At 54.1% G+C, this 16031-nt stretch overlaps 2 protein-coding genes across 2 annotated transcripts; one reads left to right on the forward strand and one right to left on the reverse strand.

Annotated features, from left to right (window-relative positions):
• Nucleotides 1-2106: 2106 nt before the first annotated feature.
• PPM1N (protein phosphatase, Mg2+/Mn2+ dependent 1N (putative)) lies at nucleotides 2107-6164 on the reverse strand. Its single transcript, XM_059904509.1, has 6 exons — nucleotides 6053-6164; nucleotides 4487-5409; nucleotides 3772-3889; nucleotides 3587-3692; nucleotides 3442-3502; nucleotides 2107-2266 (listed from the first exon to the last, which is right to left on the reverse strand). The coding sequence occupies exons 2-6, from the start codon at nucleotides 5399-5401 to the stop codon at nucleotides 2198-2200; spliced, it is 1269 nt and encodes a 422-aa protein (XP_059760492.1). The 5' UTR covers nucleotides 5402-5409; nucleotides 6053-6164; the 3' UTR covers nucleotides 2107-2197.
• A 597-nt stretch (nucleotides 6165-6761) lies between these two features.
• On the forward strand, nucleotides 6762-14880 carry RTN2 (reticulon 2). Its single transcript, XM_059904508.1, has 10 exons — nucleotides 6762-6886; nucleotides 8553-8597; nucleotides 8721-9191; nucleotides 9297-9557; nucleotides 11789-11996; nucleotides 12374-12512; nucleotides 12659-12728; nucleotides 12837-12883; nucleotides 14047-14105; nucleotides 14378-14880. The coding sequence occupies exons 1-10, from the start codon at nucleotides 6853-6855 to the stop codon at nucleotides 14457-14459; spliced, it is 1416 nt and encodes a 471-aa protein (XP_059760491.1). The 5' UTR covers nucleotides 6762-6852; the 3' UTR covers nucleotides 14460-14880.
• The last annotated feature ends 1151 nt before the right edge of the window (nucleotides 14881-16031 follow it).

A 16031-nucleotide genomic window follows, 5' to 3' on the forward strand; every position in this document is an offset into this window, starting at 1 on the left:
CAATATGATCACGCCCCTCTCGTAGAGCGCCACCTGGCCTGGGTAAGGTGCCTTAGGCTGGGGCAGGAACCTGGGAAATCAGTTCGACATTGAGAAATGGATAAATTGAAGCCTGGAGGCAGGAAGTAAATCTGGACTATAGACCTCTTGCCTGAGCCACCAGGACTCCAGTGGTGCAAGGTATGAGAGTAAAACAACTCTTGGGGCCCAGCTGACTAGGTGAGGGAATCAAGATTCCCAGCCTTTTTTTCTCCAAGAGGAATCCGCTGCCGGGTGCTGTCCTGATCTACTTCACCTCATTCTTCTAGGCCATGCTCTGACATTAATTCTTCTCTGAAGAATGGATTAATCCTCTCCCCTTCTCCACCCCACTCTGGGAGACCCTGAACCCTTATCTATGGTAGGTTATAATTGTTTCTCTGTGTGTCTCCTCAGACTGAGTTCTTTGGGGACAGAGGTAGACTTGATCAATTTCTGGGCCTTACTAACCCAGCCAGGCCCAGAACAGCAGCTCAACACACATTTACATTTATCCAACTGCATGAAAACCCCAGTTCTGTGTGACCATGGGCAAGTCCTTTCTCCTCTCTGGGTCTCAGCTTTCCCATCTGTGAAATGGGAGGGGTGGTGCTTCTGTGTGCCACCTGCACTATAGTCAGCAAACTTATTCTATAAATGTCCAAATAGTAAATATTTTAGGCATATTTAACATAGGGCCTCTTTTGCATATTTTTTTACAACCCTTTAAAAATGTAAAAACCCTTCTTAGCTCAAGTGCTGTACAGAACAGGTAGCAAGACCCCTGAACTAGAGAAACTCTTGCATATGTACACAGCAGCCTGATCAAGGATCTTTACGGCAGCAGTGACGTAAGGGCAAGAAATTGGAAACAACCTAAATACCCATCAAGAGGATGACGGATGGTGAAACCATTGCACATCTCTTGTCTGAAGTGCTGAGTAGCAGCTAAAAAGAGTGAGGTGTGTAAGTGGCATGAAAGAAGTTTCCAACACATTATTGAGTAAAAGGAAACAAATTGCCAGATGATACATAGGGTATGAAAAAAATCAAGGAGACACCTAAGGTACCATATACATGTGTGTACATGCCCAATAAAAGGTCTTGAAAAATCCACTCCAAACTCACTGCAGGGGTTACCCGTAGGACACAGAATGGGATCGTGGAGAGTCTGATGGTCATAATCTCAAGCCTCATCTTGAAAATGCCGAGTTCAGTCCTGCCTCTAGCCTTTCACACTGGCTGTTCCTTCTGCCTTGGGACCCTCTTCCCTGGGGTTTTTGCATGGCTGGCGAGTTCTCTGTTAGGTTCCTGCTCAGTTGCCCCTCCTCAGAGGTCTTCACTGACCCCCATCTAAAGCAACCATCCCCAGGTGGCAAATGGAGTGGCAGTGGGTGAGGGATGGAGAGAGACTTCGTTGTATACCGTTTTGTGCCCTTTGAATTTCAAACCAAGTGAACTTATCACCCATTCAAAAAATAAATAACTATGTAAAAAAACCAGCATAGCTCCCCTAAGACATTTTCTTATCACATCCCCCAGTTTCATTTTCCTTGAGACACTTGTCAGTGTCTGAGATGACCTTATTTATGGGTTCCCTTGTTTGCTGTCCCCCCCCAACTCCACCCCACACACTAGGAGGTTCCGGGGGCAGGAACCTCAATGGGTCTGCCAGGTTGATGGCCTGAGCAGGGCCTTGCACATAGCAGGTGCCCCATACGTATTTGCCAAATGACTGGGCAAATAATGCGTGTGGGGTTTTTTCCACAAGAAAAATGTATTTTGAATTATGTAATTAAAATTTAATTATAAAAACTTTCCCCTACCTCCCCGCCAAACATATGAAAAATAGGAAGGGAAGAGAAGGTTATTGAACTGGGTGATTTTCAGGGTCCATTCAGCTCTAAGTATTTCAAAGACATTTGGTTTTGGGGTTTTGAGGTTTGGGTTATTTTTGGTTGTTTTTTTTTTGGGTCTAGCTGGTGGGTGGAATTTCCCCTCTCTCATAAGACTTTCTGTCTTATGAGAGGGAAGTAGGAGAAAGGGAAATAAACATTCTGGGGTTCCTCCATTGGTTTCTCTTCCTTCCGCTAGTCTGCATAGCTGGGGAAGGGGAGTTTTCTTCCTTAATTCCATTGAGGCCCCAGCTGGGCAGAGGGTCCCTAAAGGATGACAGCTGTCAGGCCTCCAAGTCCAAGGCAGAGCTTGAATGGGTGCCAGTGGGCTTCTCAGCCCCATTCTGCCCCATCTGTAACACAAAACGTGGAAGATGGTGAATAGGAACCCCTTCTTGCCCCTCAGCATTTACTCCCCTGTATTCTGGAAGCACCGCTCCTATTTTTCCTTTGAGGAACCAGCATTCCCTATCTCTCATTTCCTCAGTTTTGGGTGGAGTGGACCCCAAGGCCAAGTGCTAGGGGATGGGCCTGTGACCCCAGCCTGGCCAATCAGAGACACAGAGACTGGTCAGGCACATGACCCAGTGTGGCCAAGGAGAACCAGCTCTGGAAGCACGGCTGCAACTACTGGGAAACTGGCATGCTCTCCCCACTGGGGATGTTAGGCTTCTGGGATGTGAGCATGGAGCAGCGACTCTCTGCTACCTCATGTGGGGACCCTGCCTGGGAATGAAGCCAACTCAGAGAAAAGAAAACTAAGACAGTTCCTGATGACATCATCTGACAACTGGATGCAGTCATGCCTTAAGTCCCTGTACTCTTCAATTACATGGCCCAGTAAAACTCCCTGGTTCGTCTTCCCAGGTTGAATGGGGTTTCTGTCACTCACAACTCAAAAGAATCCTGACAAAGACCTCCTTTCTGCTGCTGAGAAACCATCAACAACCCCCCCACCCCGATTGGTAATAACCCAACTCCCTTCTCTGCCCTGCAAAGGCCTTCTGGTTTCCTCCCTCACATTTCCTCCCAGCCCCCCACCCCATACCTTAGTTTATGTGGCTCCACTCACCACCTCCTTGGACATCTCTAAATAGGCCATCTGGGCCCAATTCACAACCTCTCTCCTCTAAGACCTGGGCCACCCTCAGAGATGTCCTGGTGGTCTCTGCAGTGCAATCAGCCCTTGGTATTGGTCATCAACATTCCTTGAATTTTTCTGCCTTATTTCTGGATGGAGGGGGTGGTGCTTGGGATGGTGGGGCTTCACAGAGCAATGTAGGGGGCACATTTCTTGGAGGAGAAGCACAATCTCTTCTCCTCTGCTTCTGCCATCACCACCCACCCCACCCCACCAACAATCATGCCTAGCACAATTCTTCAGGACCAGGTGTGAGAGCTTATTACTATATCAGGTAAGTCCCTGTCCCCTCTGGCCTCAATTTCCCCATCACTTAAAGAGGTGGCATGGGGGAGGTGCTGAATTACATGCTTCTAAGAGAAGCATTCAAGAACACAGGGTCCTTACCATCCAGCGCTCTCCTGAGGCCTGGCAGAACTGAGAGTAAGCGTCAGCGATGACTGTGGCCCTGGAGAGCAAAGGAAGGCCCTCAGGAGGGGACCCTCCTCCTACCACCCATCCTCCCATTCCACCCCACCCCACCCCAACTCACTTGCAGTGGAGCCCTCCCCCAGGAGGTAAATCCGGGATGTCCTCAGAGGCCAGAGTCCTGAAAACTGTGTTCAAGCTGGGGGGCTCCTGGCCAAAGGCACACAGCTCTGAGAAGGAGGCAAGGATTGTGGGAGTTACCCTGCTTGCTGACCACCCCTTCCGCCCGGGCTCCTGGCGCCTGCTCACCTGCAACCCTGCGTCCCAGGGCTGCGTCCAGCACTAGCTCCTTCCTGATGGCCTCCTCACAAGGCCTGGGGGCCCCCGGGAAGCAGACCAGGATGCAGGTCATGTTGTCCAGGCTTCCCTGGAGAAGGCAGAGAAAAGAGAGCCTGGTGGAACACGGCTGAATGCCCCAGCACAGGTCTCCATGCCCTAGGAAACAGAGTTTCCCAACACTCCCCTTGCTCTAGTGCCCCCTTCCCAATCTGGTTATGCCCGTATCTCTAAAGTCCCACCCTTCTGCCAGTCTAAACCAGGCCTCTCACAAGGACCAATTCCTTAGACCACGCCCTCTCACTGTCCTAGCACCACCCTATTAAACAGAGCCACTTCCCTTTTCCAAAGCTCCTCCCACTCTGCTGTTTAACTGTTCTTCTTTCTGCCACTAGTCACACCTCAGGACCCATCTCTTAAGTCTGAGGGCTGTTCCATTCCAAAAGACCACGCCCTTTCTCGTAAATCCCTCCCACTTATCTATCTAGAACTCTTCCGTCTTGTCTCAAGATTTCCCTCAGTCTCCGCTCCCTGCACGTTTTGGCCCTGCCCCGTTCCAGCAGGCCCCGTCCCCTATTGGAGTCCCACCTCTCCTTTTCTAGTTTTACTCTCGCCTCTGCATCAAAGCTCCTCCCCCCTAAATCCCTTAGGTTCTTCCCTCAAAGATCTCAAGCCCCGCCCCCAGGACCTTGCAAAGACACGTATCCAACAGCTGCGCGCAGAGAAGCTCTGGGGCCAAGCCCAAGCAGAGGCGAGATGCCACCAGTCCCGCCAGGGCAGAGCCAGACATCGCGTCCCACACGCCATCAGAGGCCAGGAGCATGAATTCGTCCTCTGCTCGGCGTGCCAGGGCGGTCACTTCAGGCTCCGCGGAAACGAGCTGCAGTTCAGGGGGCCGTCCCGGAGCCTCTTTGTAGGCAAAGTCTCCCAGTGCTCGGGACACTGCCAGAGAGCCCTCGAGGCGCCGGCGGCTGATGGTGCCGCCCGCGTCATGGATGCGCTCGCGTTCCCGGGGACGGAGGGGCCGATGGTCTTCGGTGGTGAAGGCCACGGCGCCGGCGCGACTCAGCACCGCGCGGGAGTCACCGCAGTGCGCCAGGTACAGAAAGTGCGGGGAAACCAGCAACGCCAAGGCGGTGGAGCCTCCCGGCTCGCCGCGGGGCCAGAGAGCGCGCAGGCGTGCGTCTGCGCTCAGAAAGGCTCGGCGCAGTGCTTCGCACACGCCCTGGGGCTCGCCGGGCGCTGGGCCCAGCGCCTCGAGCACGTAGCCCGGCAGGTGGCGCGCACCGAAGAGGGCGGCTCTCGTCCCACCGTGGCCGTCGAGGACCGCGAAGAAAGCCCAGCCCGGGCCCAGCCCGGGTAGCTCAAGCCAAGCGCAATGCGCGTCCTCCATGTGTGCGCGCCACCCTTGCACTGCGCTCGCCCCGAAGCGCAAGCCCCAAGACGCCGCCGCACCCCCGTGCGGCCGCTGGGCGCATCGCGGTGCGTCCAGGAGGGACTGAGGCCCGTCGGCAGAGCTGCGCCTCTCCTCTGCCTCCTCCACCCACTCTTGCTTGCGAGCTGGCCAGAGGAGACATTCCAGCAGGCGGGCGAGGGCCGCCATCCTTCAGCCTGGGGATCAGGAAAGCTCCACCCTCTGCACCTGCTAACAGCCCCGCCACCCCGCCCCCGTCCCCGTCACCCCGCCCCCGTCCCCGTCACCTCCACTAATCCTCTGCACTGTGAAATTTTAAACCACTTAAATCTCCTTCCTATGCCCTTGACTTGCACTCAAGTCGAGTCACTAGAAGGGAATGAACTCTTCGTTCTCCTTTCTTCCGCACCTTCAAAGTGAGGTTTGTGGTTTTGGTCAGGGAAGAAAGATAATAGTACCAAACTAGCATTTACCATGAGCTACACACTGTTTTACATCACCATCTCCAATTTACCGAAGAGGAAACTGAGTCACAGAAGTAAACAGTGTTACACAATCTCTAAAATCCGTATTCTCAACACAACACTCGGCTTCGGCTCCCCAGCCCGACTCTGTTCAATCTCTGCCCACATCAGTGGTCCCATCGTGTTTCAAAAGCTTTAAATGCTTAATTTTTTTACTTCGACCCCTCCCCTCTCCGTCTCGCCCCCGGGTTTCAGTCGCTTCTCTTCCAGGTCCCTCCCATCCATTCACACACACAGCCTCAGATGCTTCTAATATTCGCAGTCCCGACCGGCGTCTAGCTCCGCGCCCAGCCCCCTCACTCCAGGTTCAGCTCACCTTCTGGGCAGCACCACCACCCTTGATTGTTCTGCCCTATTCCCTCTAGGCCACGCCTCTAGCTCCTCAGTCTCGGACTGACCCCACCCAACTCTGAACAATTCTAAATTGGCTTAAACCTCCCCAAGTCTGAGCTCCTCCCCTTGTCTCAAAACTTTCCGAGTAGTTTCTTCCCGCCCCCTTTCCCACTCCCATTGAGAATCTAGGCTTATACCTCTACCTCTCAGCGGTAGAATCTTTATACCCTCCCCTCAATGCCACCTCTAGCTCCACCCCAACCCACTCTGAGATCCACGCCCCCATCCTCTCCGCCTAGGTTCCTTCATCATCATTTCCCGGGGCCCCTCACCCTACCCTCGGTCCCGCTTCTCTCCCCCTAAAGGCCCCGCCCTCTTCTGTCTAGACCCCGCCCTTCAGACCGCCTTCCAGGCCTTCTCGGCAGGTAGCCTACGGTCCTAGCTCTGCCCCTCTATTAGGAAGGCCACGCCCCACCTCCATCCTCCCGGGTGTTTCCCCTCCCCCTCGCCCTCCCTCAGGTTCCGCCCCCCGTTCTCTGGCCCCGCCCCCGGCCCCCGCGCTGCAGTCGCCCCACAGCGGCCCCGCCCGCCCCCGCTGAGCCGAACCGAGGGCGGCGGCGGCGGCGGCGGCGGCGGCTGCTGGAGCGGCCCGGGAGGAGGAGGCAGCGAGGATGGCGGCGGCGGCGGCGTCCTGGGCGCGGCGGAGATGAGCGCTCGCGGCCCCAGGCCCAGGGCGGCGTGGCCGGAGTGGGCGGGGGTCCCGATGCAGGCCCGAGGGGGGCCATGGGGCAGGTCCTGCCGGTCTTCGCCCACTGCAGTGAGTAGGGGGAGGCTCAGGCCTGGTGTGGGGCCCAGAGGCCCGGGTGGGCTCTTCCCCGGTTTTCCCTCCGACCTGGGCCTCGGGAGAGCCAAGACGGGGAGGAAGCGAAGGAGACAAAGGAAGCTCTCCCTTCCCCCCGTGTTCCAGCGGCGATGGGGGCGACTTGATCCGGACAACCTGAGTGAGACTGGGCAGAGGCTGGGGGCACTGAGATAGCCGACGGGGGGCGCTCTGGGCCCTTGAATGTGCCGCGGGGCTCCGCCCGGGGATGAGGAAGCTTTCCGGGAGCTGTCCCCTCGCCCTGGTGCTGGCCATAGCCAGCGGTGAGGGGATTTGAATGGAGGGGCAGAGCCACGATGGAGAAGAGGGGTCTGACTCCCCCCTTCCCCCGCATCACCCATCTTCGCATCCCACCTCCGTTTTCTCCCCAGACTCAGAGGCAGCCCCGACCTCGCCCGAATTGTACAATCCCCTGTCCCCAGGATACAGCCATCCCTGGGTTGGGGCTAGGACTCCTGGGTCCTTAGGTTTTACCACTCCGGGTCTCTGATTCCTGGCCTCCTATGCCCTAGCTGAAGAAACGAGGTGGGGGCGGGGGGGCATCTGATTTCAATCTCCAAACGGTATTGAGCATCTCCTGTAGGCAAAGCCCCAAGCTAACTCTGAGAGGCTGAATTCCATAATTGAAAACGCCTTGTCTGAGCCTTATGATTTCTGAGGCCAGGGCTCTAACAGTCCTTGTCTAACATTCTCTGTCTCACACCCCTATGGTTCTGACAGCTGGGGATTGCAACGCCGACCTAGCCACTTGCATGTCTTGGGAGTCAACATGCCAAAATTCTAAGAATTTGTTATTTCAACATTTTAGAGTATCATCCCAACATTCTAAGATCTTGTCCTTACCTGGGCTTACAAAGGAAGGCCCTACGTGATCTCCCCACCCCCACCCCACCCCGCCTTTCCTCTCTGCCCTCATCTCCCTTCCATCTCCCCATCAGTCACCCTGTTCCAGTCACATCTGCACACTTCTCAGTTCCTCAAATATGCAAAGCTTACTGCTTGCCTCAGGGCCTTTGCACTGACTTTTCCCTCTGCCTGGAAGACTCTTCCCTAGATATCCGCATGGTTTCCTCACATCATTCAGGTTTCTGTTCAAATGTCATCCGGGAAGTCTTCCTCACCAACCTGTCTGAAATAGCATCCCCTTACTTTCTCTTCCCTTACCTTCATTTTTCTCCACACACTTAGCACCCAACATCATAAGTTTAATTGTTACTGTCTATCTCCCCTATAGAGTGTAAGCTCTATGAGACTAGGGATTTTGTCTGTTTTGTTCACATTTGTATCCTCAGGATCTAAAACAGTGCCTGGCATGTATTAAACACTCAATTAATGGTTGTTGAAAGAATTAAGGAATTGAAGCCTCCTAAAATCCCTAATTTAAAGGCACTAAGATCGAGATTCCTGGATTTGAACTTCTAAGACTGAGCTTCAGACAGCAGGGATACTAAGGTTTTACAGTCTGTATACAGAATGTTCTAGAGGTCCTGTAATTAAAACTCTAAGATTCCTTAATTCAGACAGGTTTCCAGGACTAGCACACTACTTCTGTAACTCGGGCAATCTAAGCTTCTAAGAGTCTTTGATTCTTTCCCTGTTGCAGAAGAAGCTCCGTCTACAGCTTCCTCTACCCCTGACTCCACAGAAGGTAAGCAGAGAGGGAAGATGTGAGAGTGGGACTTGAAGGGGGCTCACAGCTGGGTAAAGGGGTTAAGGGGAGTGGGCTAGGGTCTTGGTCAGAGGAGTTCATGCCCTCCTTTGCTCATGGCAGGAGGGAACGACGACTCGGATTTTCGGGAGCTGCATACAGCCCGGGAATTCTCAGAGGAAGACGAGGAGGAGACCACATCGCAGGACTGGGGCACTCCCCGGGAGCTGACCTTCTCCTACATCGCCTTCGATGGCGTGCTGGGCTCTGGGGCCCGCAGGGATTCAGCTGCTCGCCGCCCACGGCCCCAGGGCCGCTCAGTCTCGGAGCCGCGAGAGCCGCCCCCGCAACCTGGCCTGGGCGACAGCTTGGAGAGCATCCCCAGCCTGAGCCAATCCCCGGAGCCCGGGCGCCGTGGTCACCCCGATTCTGCCCCTCCAGCTGAGCGCCCCCTGGAGGACCTGGGGCTCCAACTGGACCAACTGGGCTGGGCGGCCCGGGGAGCAGGGTCCGGGGAGGACTCTGCCACCAGTAGCTCCACCCCGCTGGATGACGAAGAACCCGACGGATCAGAGGTTGGAGAGGCTGGGAAAGGTGAGATGTCCGAGGTGCTGGGACCAAAGCCACCAGGGGTGGGTGGTCTCTCCTTAGGGCACCTCCATGGTGAAAGCTCACAGCCTTCTCTCTCTAACGCACCAGACCTGGACCTACAACTCGGACTCGCTCAGTCCTCGCCGCCCGAAGTCTTGACTCCACAGCCCAGCCCTGGCTCTGGGATCCCTCAGGCCCGTACCCCATCTCCACTTCGATCTCGGGATTCGAACTCTTGGCCAGATGAGCCCTCGATGGACGAGAAGGAGGAGGAAGAGCCGTGGGGGCGGCTGGAGCGGGAGCCAATCACGGGGCAGTGCCTCGATAGCACGGACCAATCAGAATTCACATTGGAACCACACTTTCTAGGTAAAGTGCATGAGGGAACGTGCTCCTTTGGACTACAGCGAGGGTGGAGGATTGATTTTTAAAGGGACCATCCTCGGGAAGGAACGGAGGAGAATGGAGAAGGGAGGAGGTATTGCTACTGGCAAGACATTGTAAACTCCACCCTTTAAAAAAATTTTCCCGTTACCTGAGATTGCTATTGGCTCTTTTTAAATGGTTCCCCCTCCCACTTGAGAAGTTAGCCCTCCCACCTGAGAAGCTGGAGGAAGCATTAGGATTGGCTAATTGCTAAAAAATAATCCCTCTTTTGGAGTGCTCCCCCTAGAGGCTGATTTTGGACAGGCCAAATCCCTGAAAAAATAATGCTCTTTTCTGAATGTGGCCACTGGGCAAGTAAAAGTAAACTCTGTGCGTTTTAAAAACTCTCCTCTTCCCTGACCGCATGAATTGGCCAATTGTAAATAGACCCCGCCTTACTTCAAAGTATGCTCAGCCTCCACGAACGGTTCCTATAGGTAGGTTATAGACATCACTGCTTTTGGCTGTTTACAAAGAGAGCCACCCCGTTTTGGAATTGTTCCCACCGCAATGGAGAGTCATTGGCTGGGTACAAAAGGGCCCCGCCCCCTTACTCCCTCTCTCCGGGTTCCACTGAAGTGGGCAAAATCCCTGAGAAGCAGCAGTGTCTGTAGCCTCTCACTCGGAGCCGAGATGGGGAGTAAAGGTGGGCTTTCGGGGCGGGCTGGGACGCGGGCGCTGGGGGACCGTGGAAAGGGACCCAGATTCACTTTTATCGCCCTCAAATCTGGGGGATGTTTCGTCTTGGTCCCAGATTCCCCAGAGCGGCAGGCTGGGGCTGAGGGGCTGCGGGGGTGTCTAGGGAGGGCGTGGAGGGAGTATGGGGTCCCCTCTCTCTCGAGCCGGAGCTTTGGGGCCCAAGAGCAGCGAGGCCCCCTCCCCCAGCCTCAGGCCCAGGCGGTGCTGTCACTCAGTAGCTGGACAGGCCAGCACAGCTGCCTGAGAGGCACCCTCCCCCCAGCGTGCCTAAACTTAGCCCCGCCTCAGGTGACCCGGCCCCTCCCCCACCACTGGCTCAGGCTTTGGGGAGCCTGCAGGGGAGGGGTTGAAGGGAGGTCTACCCTAGTTAGAGGTAGATGGGAGGATGTGCGTAGGGAAGATACAGAAGTGAGGCGAGTCAGACTCTGAGGGGGACTGGTTGGGATGGGTCAGTTTGATCGGAGTAAGGGTGGGAGGATGGAGACTGTCTGGAAATAAATGGCAGGGTACTGGGCTCTCAGTTCAGGGTTCAAGGCAGAGCCGATTATAGGGACGGCTGTTAAAAGTTAAGATGAGTGAGATGAAACGTTGGGGTCCAAAGGTCACTGATCAGGACATAGGCTGGGCTTGGGAGGTGAGTTTAGGATCTCTGAAAGGGATCAGAAGTTTGAGTTAGGGCCTAGGAAGGAGGATGGTGTTATTAATACATTTAGGACTTAGATGTATGTGTTGGTAGGGGTATCAAGGAGATATGACTTTACATGTGTCAGGGTGCAAAAAATAAAAAGAACAATGACACCCATTGCTGGGCAGGATGCTGGGAAAAGATCACTTGCATGTTGCTCATAGAAATAAGGATTGTTACAGTCTTGCTAGTAAGCAATCTGATAATATTTATGACATTCGAAAATACATAATTAGTCCACCCAGCGATTCGACCCCTGGGATTCTATCTCAGAAATAGAACCTCCCGGAGGTAAGAATATCTGCAGGAGGCTGGTGCTTGTAGTACTGTCAGGGAAGAGGATGGGGGGAGGAAACAAAGTAAACGACCCAGCAATAGCTGCATGGTTGAATAAAATGAATGATGGTGTAGCCACACCATGGAATATCATGTAGCCCTTAAAAAGAATGAATTAATAAGAGCTATTCCCGTTGACTAGGAGGGAATTCTAGGAGGAAAAGTAGAGTGAGATATGCATGATGCAGAAGATTGATTTTTCACCCCAAATTGTGTTCACACGTTATCTATGGGCAGGAGTAAGCTTGAGGGGACTTGCTAGACAGTTAACTTGGGTTTTCCAGGAGGCAAGCATGGAATAAAAGAAGATAAGTAAAAATCTGGAAATTGGGTTAAGGCTCTGACAGGTGTGTCAAGAGGTCATGTTTCAGCCCCGAGACAGGAAATAGGAGGTCAAGAGGTCAGCCAGGCCAGCTCCAAACCCCAGCCTGATTGCCGCCCCCTCCCTCCACAGTGGCAGACCTGCTGTACTGGAAGAACACGAGGACGTCAGGAGTGGTCTTCACAGGCCTCATGGTCTCCCTGCTCAGCCTCCTGCGTTTCAGCATTGTGTCCGTGGCCGCCCATGTGGCCCTGTTGCTGCTCTGCGGCACCATCTCTCTCAGGGTTTACCGAAAAGTGCTGCAGGCTGTGCACCGGGGGGACGGCACCAACCCCTTCCAGTGAGAGCCCGCAGCCTGGCCCCCAACCCTGACCTCTGTCCAGACCTCAGCGCTGACCCTAAGTCATGACCCATGACCTCAGATCAGGCACTGACTTCTCACCCTGGCCCTGACCCATCCTGTTCCTGTTCCTGTTCCTGACTCCAACCTGACCCTGACATTAAACCAGACTCTGACCCTTGACTTCCAGTCGTAACCTCAGACCCTAACCTCTTACCCTTAATCCTTGATCCCGTCTCCTGACCCTGACCTCCACCCTAGCACGCTACACCTGGCCTTACTCCCCAACCCTCACTTCTTGCCCTTGTCTCAGCCACGCCCCTCAGCCTGGGTCCCATCCACCCACTGAGTGGCCTCACACACCTCTGTTCTCTCAGGGCCTACCTGGATGTGGACCTGACCCTGACTCGGGAGCAGACAGAACATATGTCCCAACAGATTGCCTCCTGCGTGGTCTCTGCGGCCACGCAGCTGCGGCATTTCTTTCTGGTAGAAGACTTCGTGGATTCCCTCAAGGTGCCCTGAAGCCCCCCACTCCCTCCTGGGTCCCAACATTCAACTCCCTGCCCCTGGGGGGAGGAGGGGAGGAGGGCCAGTGCTGGGGAAGTTCCCAGCCCAGGGTGCACCCCGTAGACTCTGCTGACTCCGACCCTCACCCTCAGCTGGTCCTTCTCTTCTACATCTTGACCTTCGTGGGTGCCATCTTCAATGGTTTGACTCTTCTCATTCTGGGTGAGCTGGGAAGGCTATGAGGGGCGGGGCGGGGAGGTGGGTTCCTGGGCTCTGAATGGAGCTGGTAATCTCCCTGGAGAGCCCTGACCCCCATCTCTGTGCCCGCAGGAGTGATCGGTTTATTCACAATCCCTCTGCTGTACCGGCAGCACCAGGTAAGTGCGACAGGCCCTCAGTTGGCAGTACCCCGGCCAAACAACCACACACACACACAGCCAGGGTCCATGACAGATGTCCCAGCCAGAGACAGGAGGACAAGCCGGTGTTCCCACCCCTGACAGAATCAGGCTCTCTCTGACACATGTTAGGCACAGGTGGTCTGCCTGCTGCCACTCCTCCACGCAGCTAGAGTCTACCTAATATGTTTCAACAGCCAGAGACAGGCATTTCGATAGGTGGCCTGTGACAGAGCCAGGATCTGACTGACACATTCCAGCCCAAGGCAGGTAGACTAACTGAGGCTCCTCCCTAACAGTGATCCAAGGTCTGCCTGGACACATCCTACCTCCAGAGAGGCAGCCTGACTGGTGTCTTCTCTCCCTGACATAGCACGAGGCTGAACAACACTCTTTCTAGCCAGAAACAGGCAGACAGATGAATGCCTTCTCCTGATACCCCGATACCCCGTCTCCTCTGATACCACCAGAGACTGACAAACACATATTCCATTTGCAGACAGACAGACAGACAGACTGACGCCGTCTATCCCTACACATAGTCTGGGTCTGACTGACACCCATCCCAGCCCAGAACACTGACAGAACCAGGGCCAACTGACATATATCCTATCCAGAGACAGGCAGATGGACCAACATTCCATTTTTGACATTTTCCGGCACAGCTGAGAGCCAAACAATACATGTTCCTGCCAGGGAGATAGTCCTAACTCCCTCACATGCCGGAATCACCGAGGCTCACAAAGTCAGTTCACACTGAATTAAACTAGTATTTAAATCAATCCACTCAGGGACTCGACAACCAACACTAACGCCCTCTATTCTTACGCTGCCCCTAAACACACACACACACAAAACTCACTCAAAGATTAACAGTAGTTCCCAGGACGCAAAGCCACTGGCAAATTCTTGTGTGTCTACCTGACATCACTTCCCACACAGAGTGTGGTCCAATTGACTTGACACTTCACCTTGGACTTCTGACTTCCAAGGGTATTTTATTAGGTTTAGAGTTGATGGTGGAGTGGTGGGCCACTCCTCCCAACTCCTGATCTGGGGGTGGGGGAGGAAGCAGCTTTTTTAATGAATTAGGGAGAAGAACCCCCTCCAATCTCTCCTTTCACCCCTTCTTGTCTCCCCAGGCCCAGATTGACCAGTATGTGGGATTGGTGACCAATCAGTTGAGCCACATCAAAGCTAAGTAAGGGCATGTGGTAGAGACGGATGGGATGGGGAATGAGAAAAGTTGGGAATGCTTCTCCTCTCCCCGACCCCCAATATTCCCTGTCCATAAATCTCCTGGGGCTGAGTGCCTGCTTTTCTTAAAAGGTGAGAGACAGTTCCATCGCAGGCCAGTAGGTGGAGGGTAGGGGCTGGCTTGGGCACTCACTTCCTCCATCCAGTTTTTAGTTCTCAGATACTACTTATCCTGTCGCTTGCCCCACCCCTTGACTCCATCTGTTTCTCCCTCAGGATCCGAGCTAAGATCCCAGGGACCGGAGCCCTTGCCTCGGCAGCAGCCGCAGTCTCCGGATCCAAAGCCAAAGCCGAATGAAAGGGGTGTCTCTGCCTGCGGGACGCTTGCCCCCACCCCCTGTAGCCCTCTGCCCTCTTCCATTTCCCTTCCATCCCCACCCTCTCCCTGCCTCATCCCAAGCCATTTCCCAGTGGGTGTCAGGATCGCTCACACCAGGGAGTTTGCGCAAATTGCCTGAGTGGCCAGGACTACATTTCCCAAGAGGCTCTGCCCTAGGAGTCTTGGAAAGGCGAGGCACCTTGGCCGCGGGGCCTGCTGGGACTTGTAGTTGCCTAGATAGGGCACACGCCCTGCACTTCCGGGACCCCACCGCCGGAGGCGCCGTGAGGGGCTGGTGTCTCCTGGATGGATGCCACTGGCCCCAACGCTGGGGCTTTGCATGGGGCCCAGGGGAGGCCTGAGCTTGGATTTACACTGTAATAAAGACTTCTGTGGAAAACCCAAGGCCTCCTGTGCTTCCAGCCCACTCCAGTTTTCACCTTCCTGTACTGAAAAGCAGGTAAGTGATACTCAAGGAGGAACCTTCCCCATCTCTGCGGAGGAAGAACCTTCCCCTCTGCCATCTGGGAGTTGTCTGATCCCAGAGCTAGCCAAGCCTTGACAGCCACTTTCCATGCCTGTGCTCAAGGCAGACATCACGAGTCGATCCCCACACTCTCCCTGCTGTGCCACCATTTCACCTGAGTCCCAGACCCATGTATGCAACTGCCTAATGGAAGACTCCCCCGTCAAACATATGTAAACCTCTTCCTTGTCCTACCTGATTTCCCACTCAGGGACATCCCCTCCTGCCCACATTGTCGCCCAGCCAGAGACCCAGGTATGGCCCTGGACTCCTATTCCCTCACCCCCCACATCTAGTCAGTCAACAAGCCATGTCTTTTCTCTCTCTCCAACCTCTCCACCCGCTTCTCTCCATTCCAACTGCCTTGGGAATGAGCACAGGGCCTCGTGACCTCTTTGGGCCTCAGTTTCCAAAACTAAACGGGGGGAGGAGGAGGCAGGAGACTGGAGTCTAAAGACCTACAGACCTGGATTTGAATCATCTTCACTTTTTGGCTGCGTAACCCTGAACAAGTGACCTCACCTCCTGAAGGCTCATTTCCTCAAATAGAAAATTGTCGCCATAAGCTACCTACATGTAAAGCCCTTGTTACAGGGCCTGGCATAGAATAAATGTCCAGTAAACAGAAGCTGCATTGTTAGCTATGACATTGTTTCCCAAACCTCAGTCAGCCCTCAGGACCTTGATGATCTTTATATCACCTGTTCTGCTATTTGCCTAGTTTTTTCTTTAAATTGGTTTATTAAAAATATAAAACAAATGTCTTTTAAAAGGAAATGTTACTCCACCACCAAGGAATTCAGTATCGCTTGCCAGAAATAGAAGATAACAGTTAAACGTGAAACTCTTACCATTTAAAATGTTTGTTTGTGCATCACCTAAAATCTTGCCTCTTGTGATGCATGTCACATTTTAGGAGATAGATAATGATGTTACAGGAGTGGTAGTTACAGCCTCAGGTTTTGTATACAGGGGTTGCCTAGCAGCAGCTAGCTAACTGAAAGAAAGAGGACTTGGGGGGCTTC

This window comes from Balaenoptera ricei, chromosome 19 (genome assembly GCF_028023285.1).
Source record: "Balaenoptera ricei isolate mBalRic1 chromosome 19, mBalRic1.hap2, whole genome shotgun sequence".
NCBI classification, from domain to species: Eukaryota; Metazoa; Chordata; class Mammalia; order Artiodactyla; family Balaenopteridae; genus Balaenoptera; species Balaenoptera ricei.

What these genes read in the sequence shown, in the direction of transcription:
- RTN2 (XM_059904508.1), top strand. Translation starts at nt 6,853, where the DNA reads ATGGGGCAGGTCCTGCCGGTCTTCGCCCACTGCA. An exon ending in GCCGGTCTTCGCCCACTGCA is followed by an intron (nt 6,887 to 8,552) that starts GTGAGTAGGGGG and finishes TCCCTGTTGCAG; the next exon opens with AAGAAGCTCCGTCTACAGCT. An exon ending in TTTGACTCTTCTCATTCTGG is followed by an intron (nt 12,729 to 12,836) that starts GTGAGCTGGGAA and finishes CTGTGCCCGCAG; the next exon opens with GAGTGATCGGTTTATTCACA.
- PPM1N (XM_059904509.1), bottom strand. Translation starts at nt 5,401, where the DNA reads ATGGCGGCCCTCGCCCGCCTGCTGGAATGTCTCCTCTGGCCAGCTCGC. An exon ending in TGGATACGTGTCTTTGCAAG is followed by an intron (nt 3,890 to 4,486) that starts GTCCTGGGGGCG and finishes TGCCTTCTCCAG; the next exon opens with GGAAGCCTGGACAACATGAC. An exon ending in CCTCAGGAGAGCGCTGGATG is followed by an intron (nt 2,267 to 3,441) that starts GTAAGGACCCTG and finishes TTTGTGTTACAG; the next exon opens with ATGGGGCAGAATGGGGCTGA.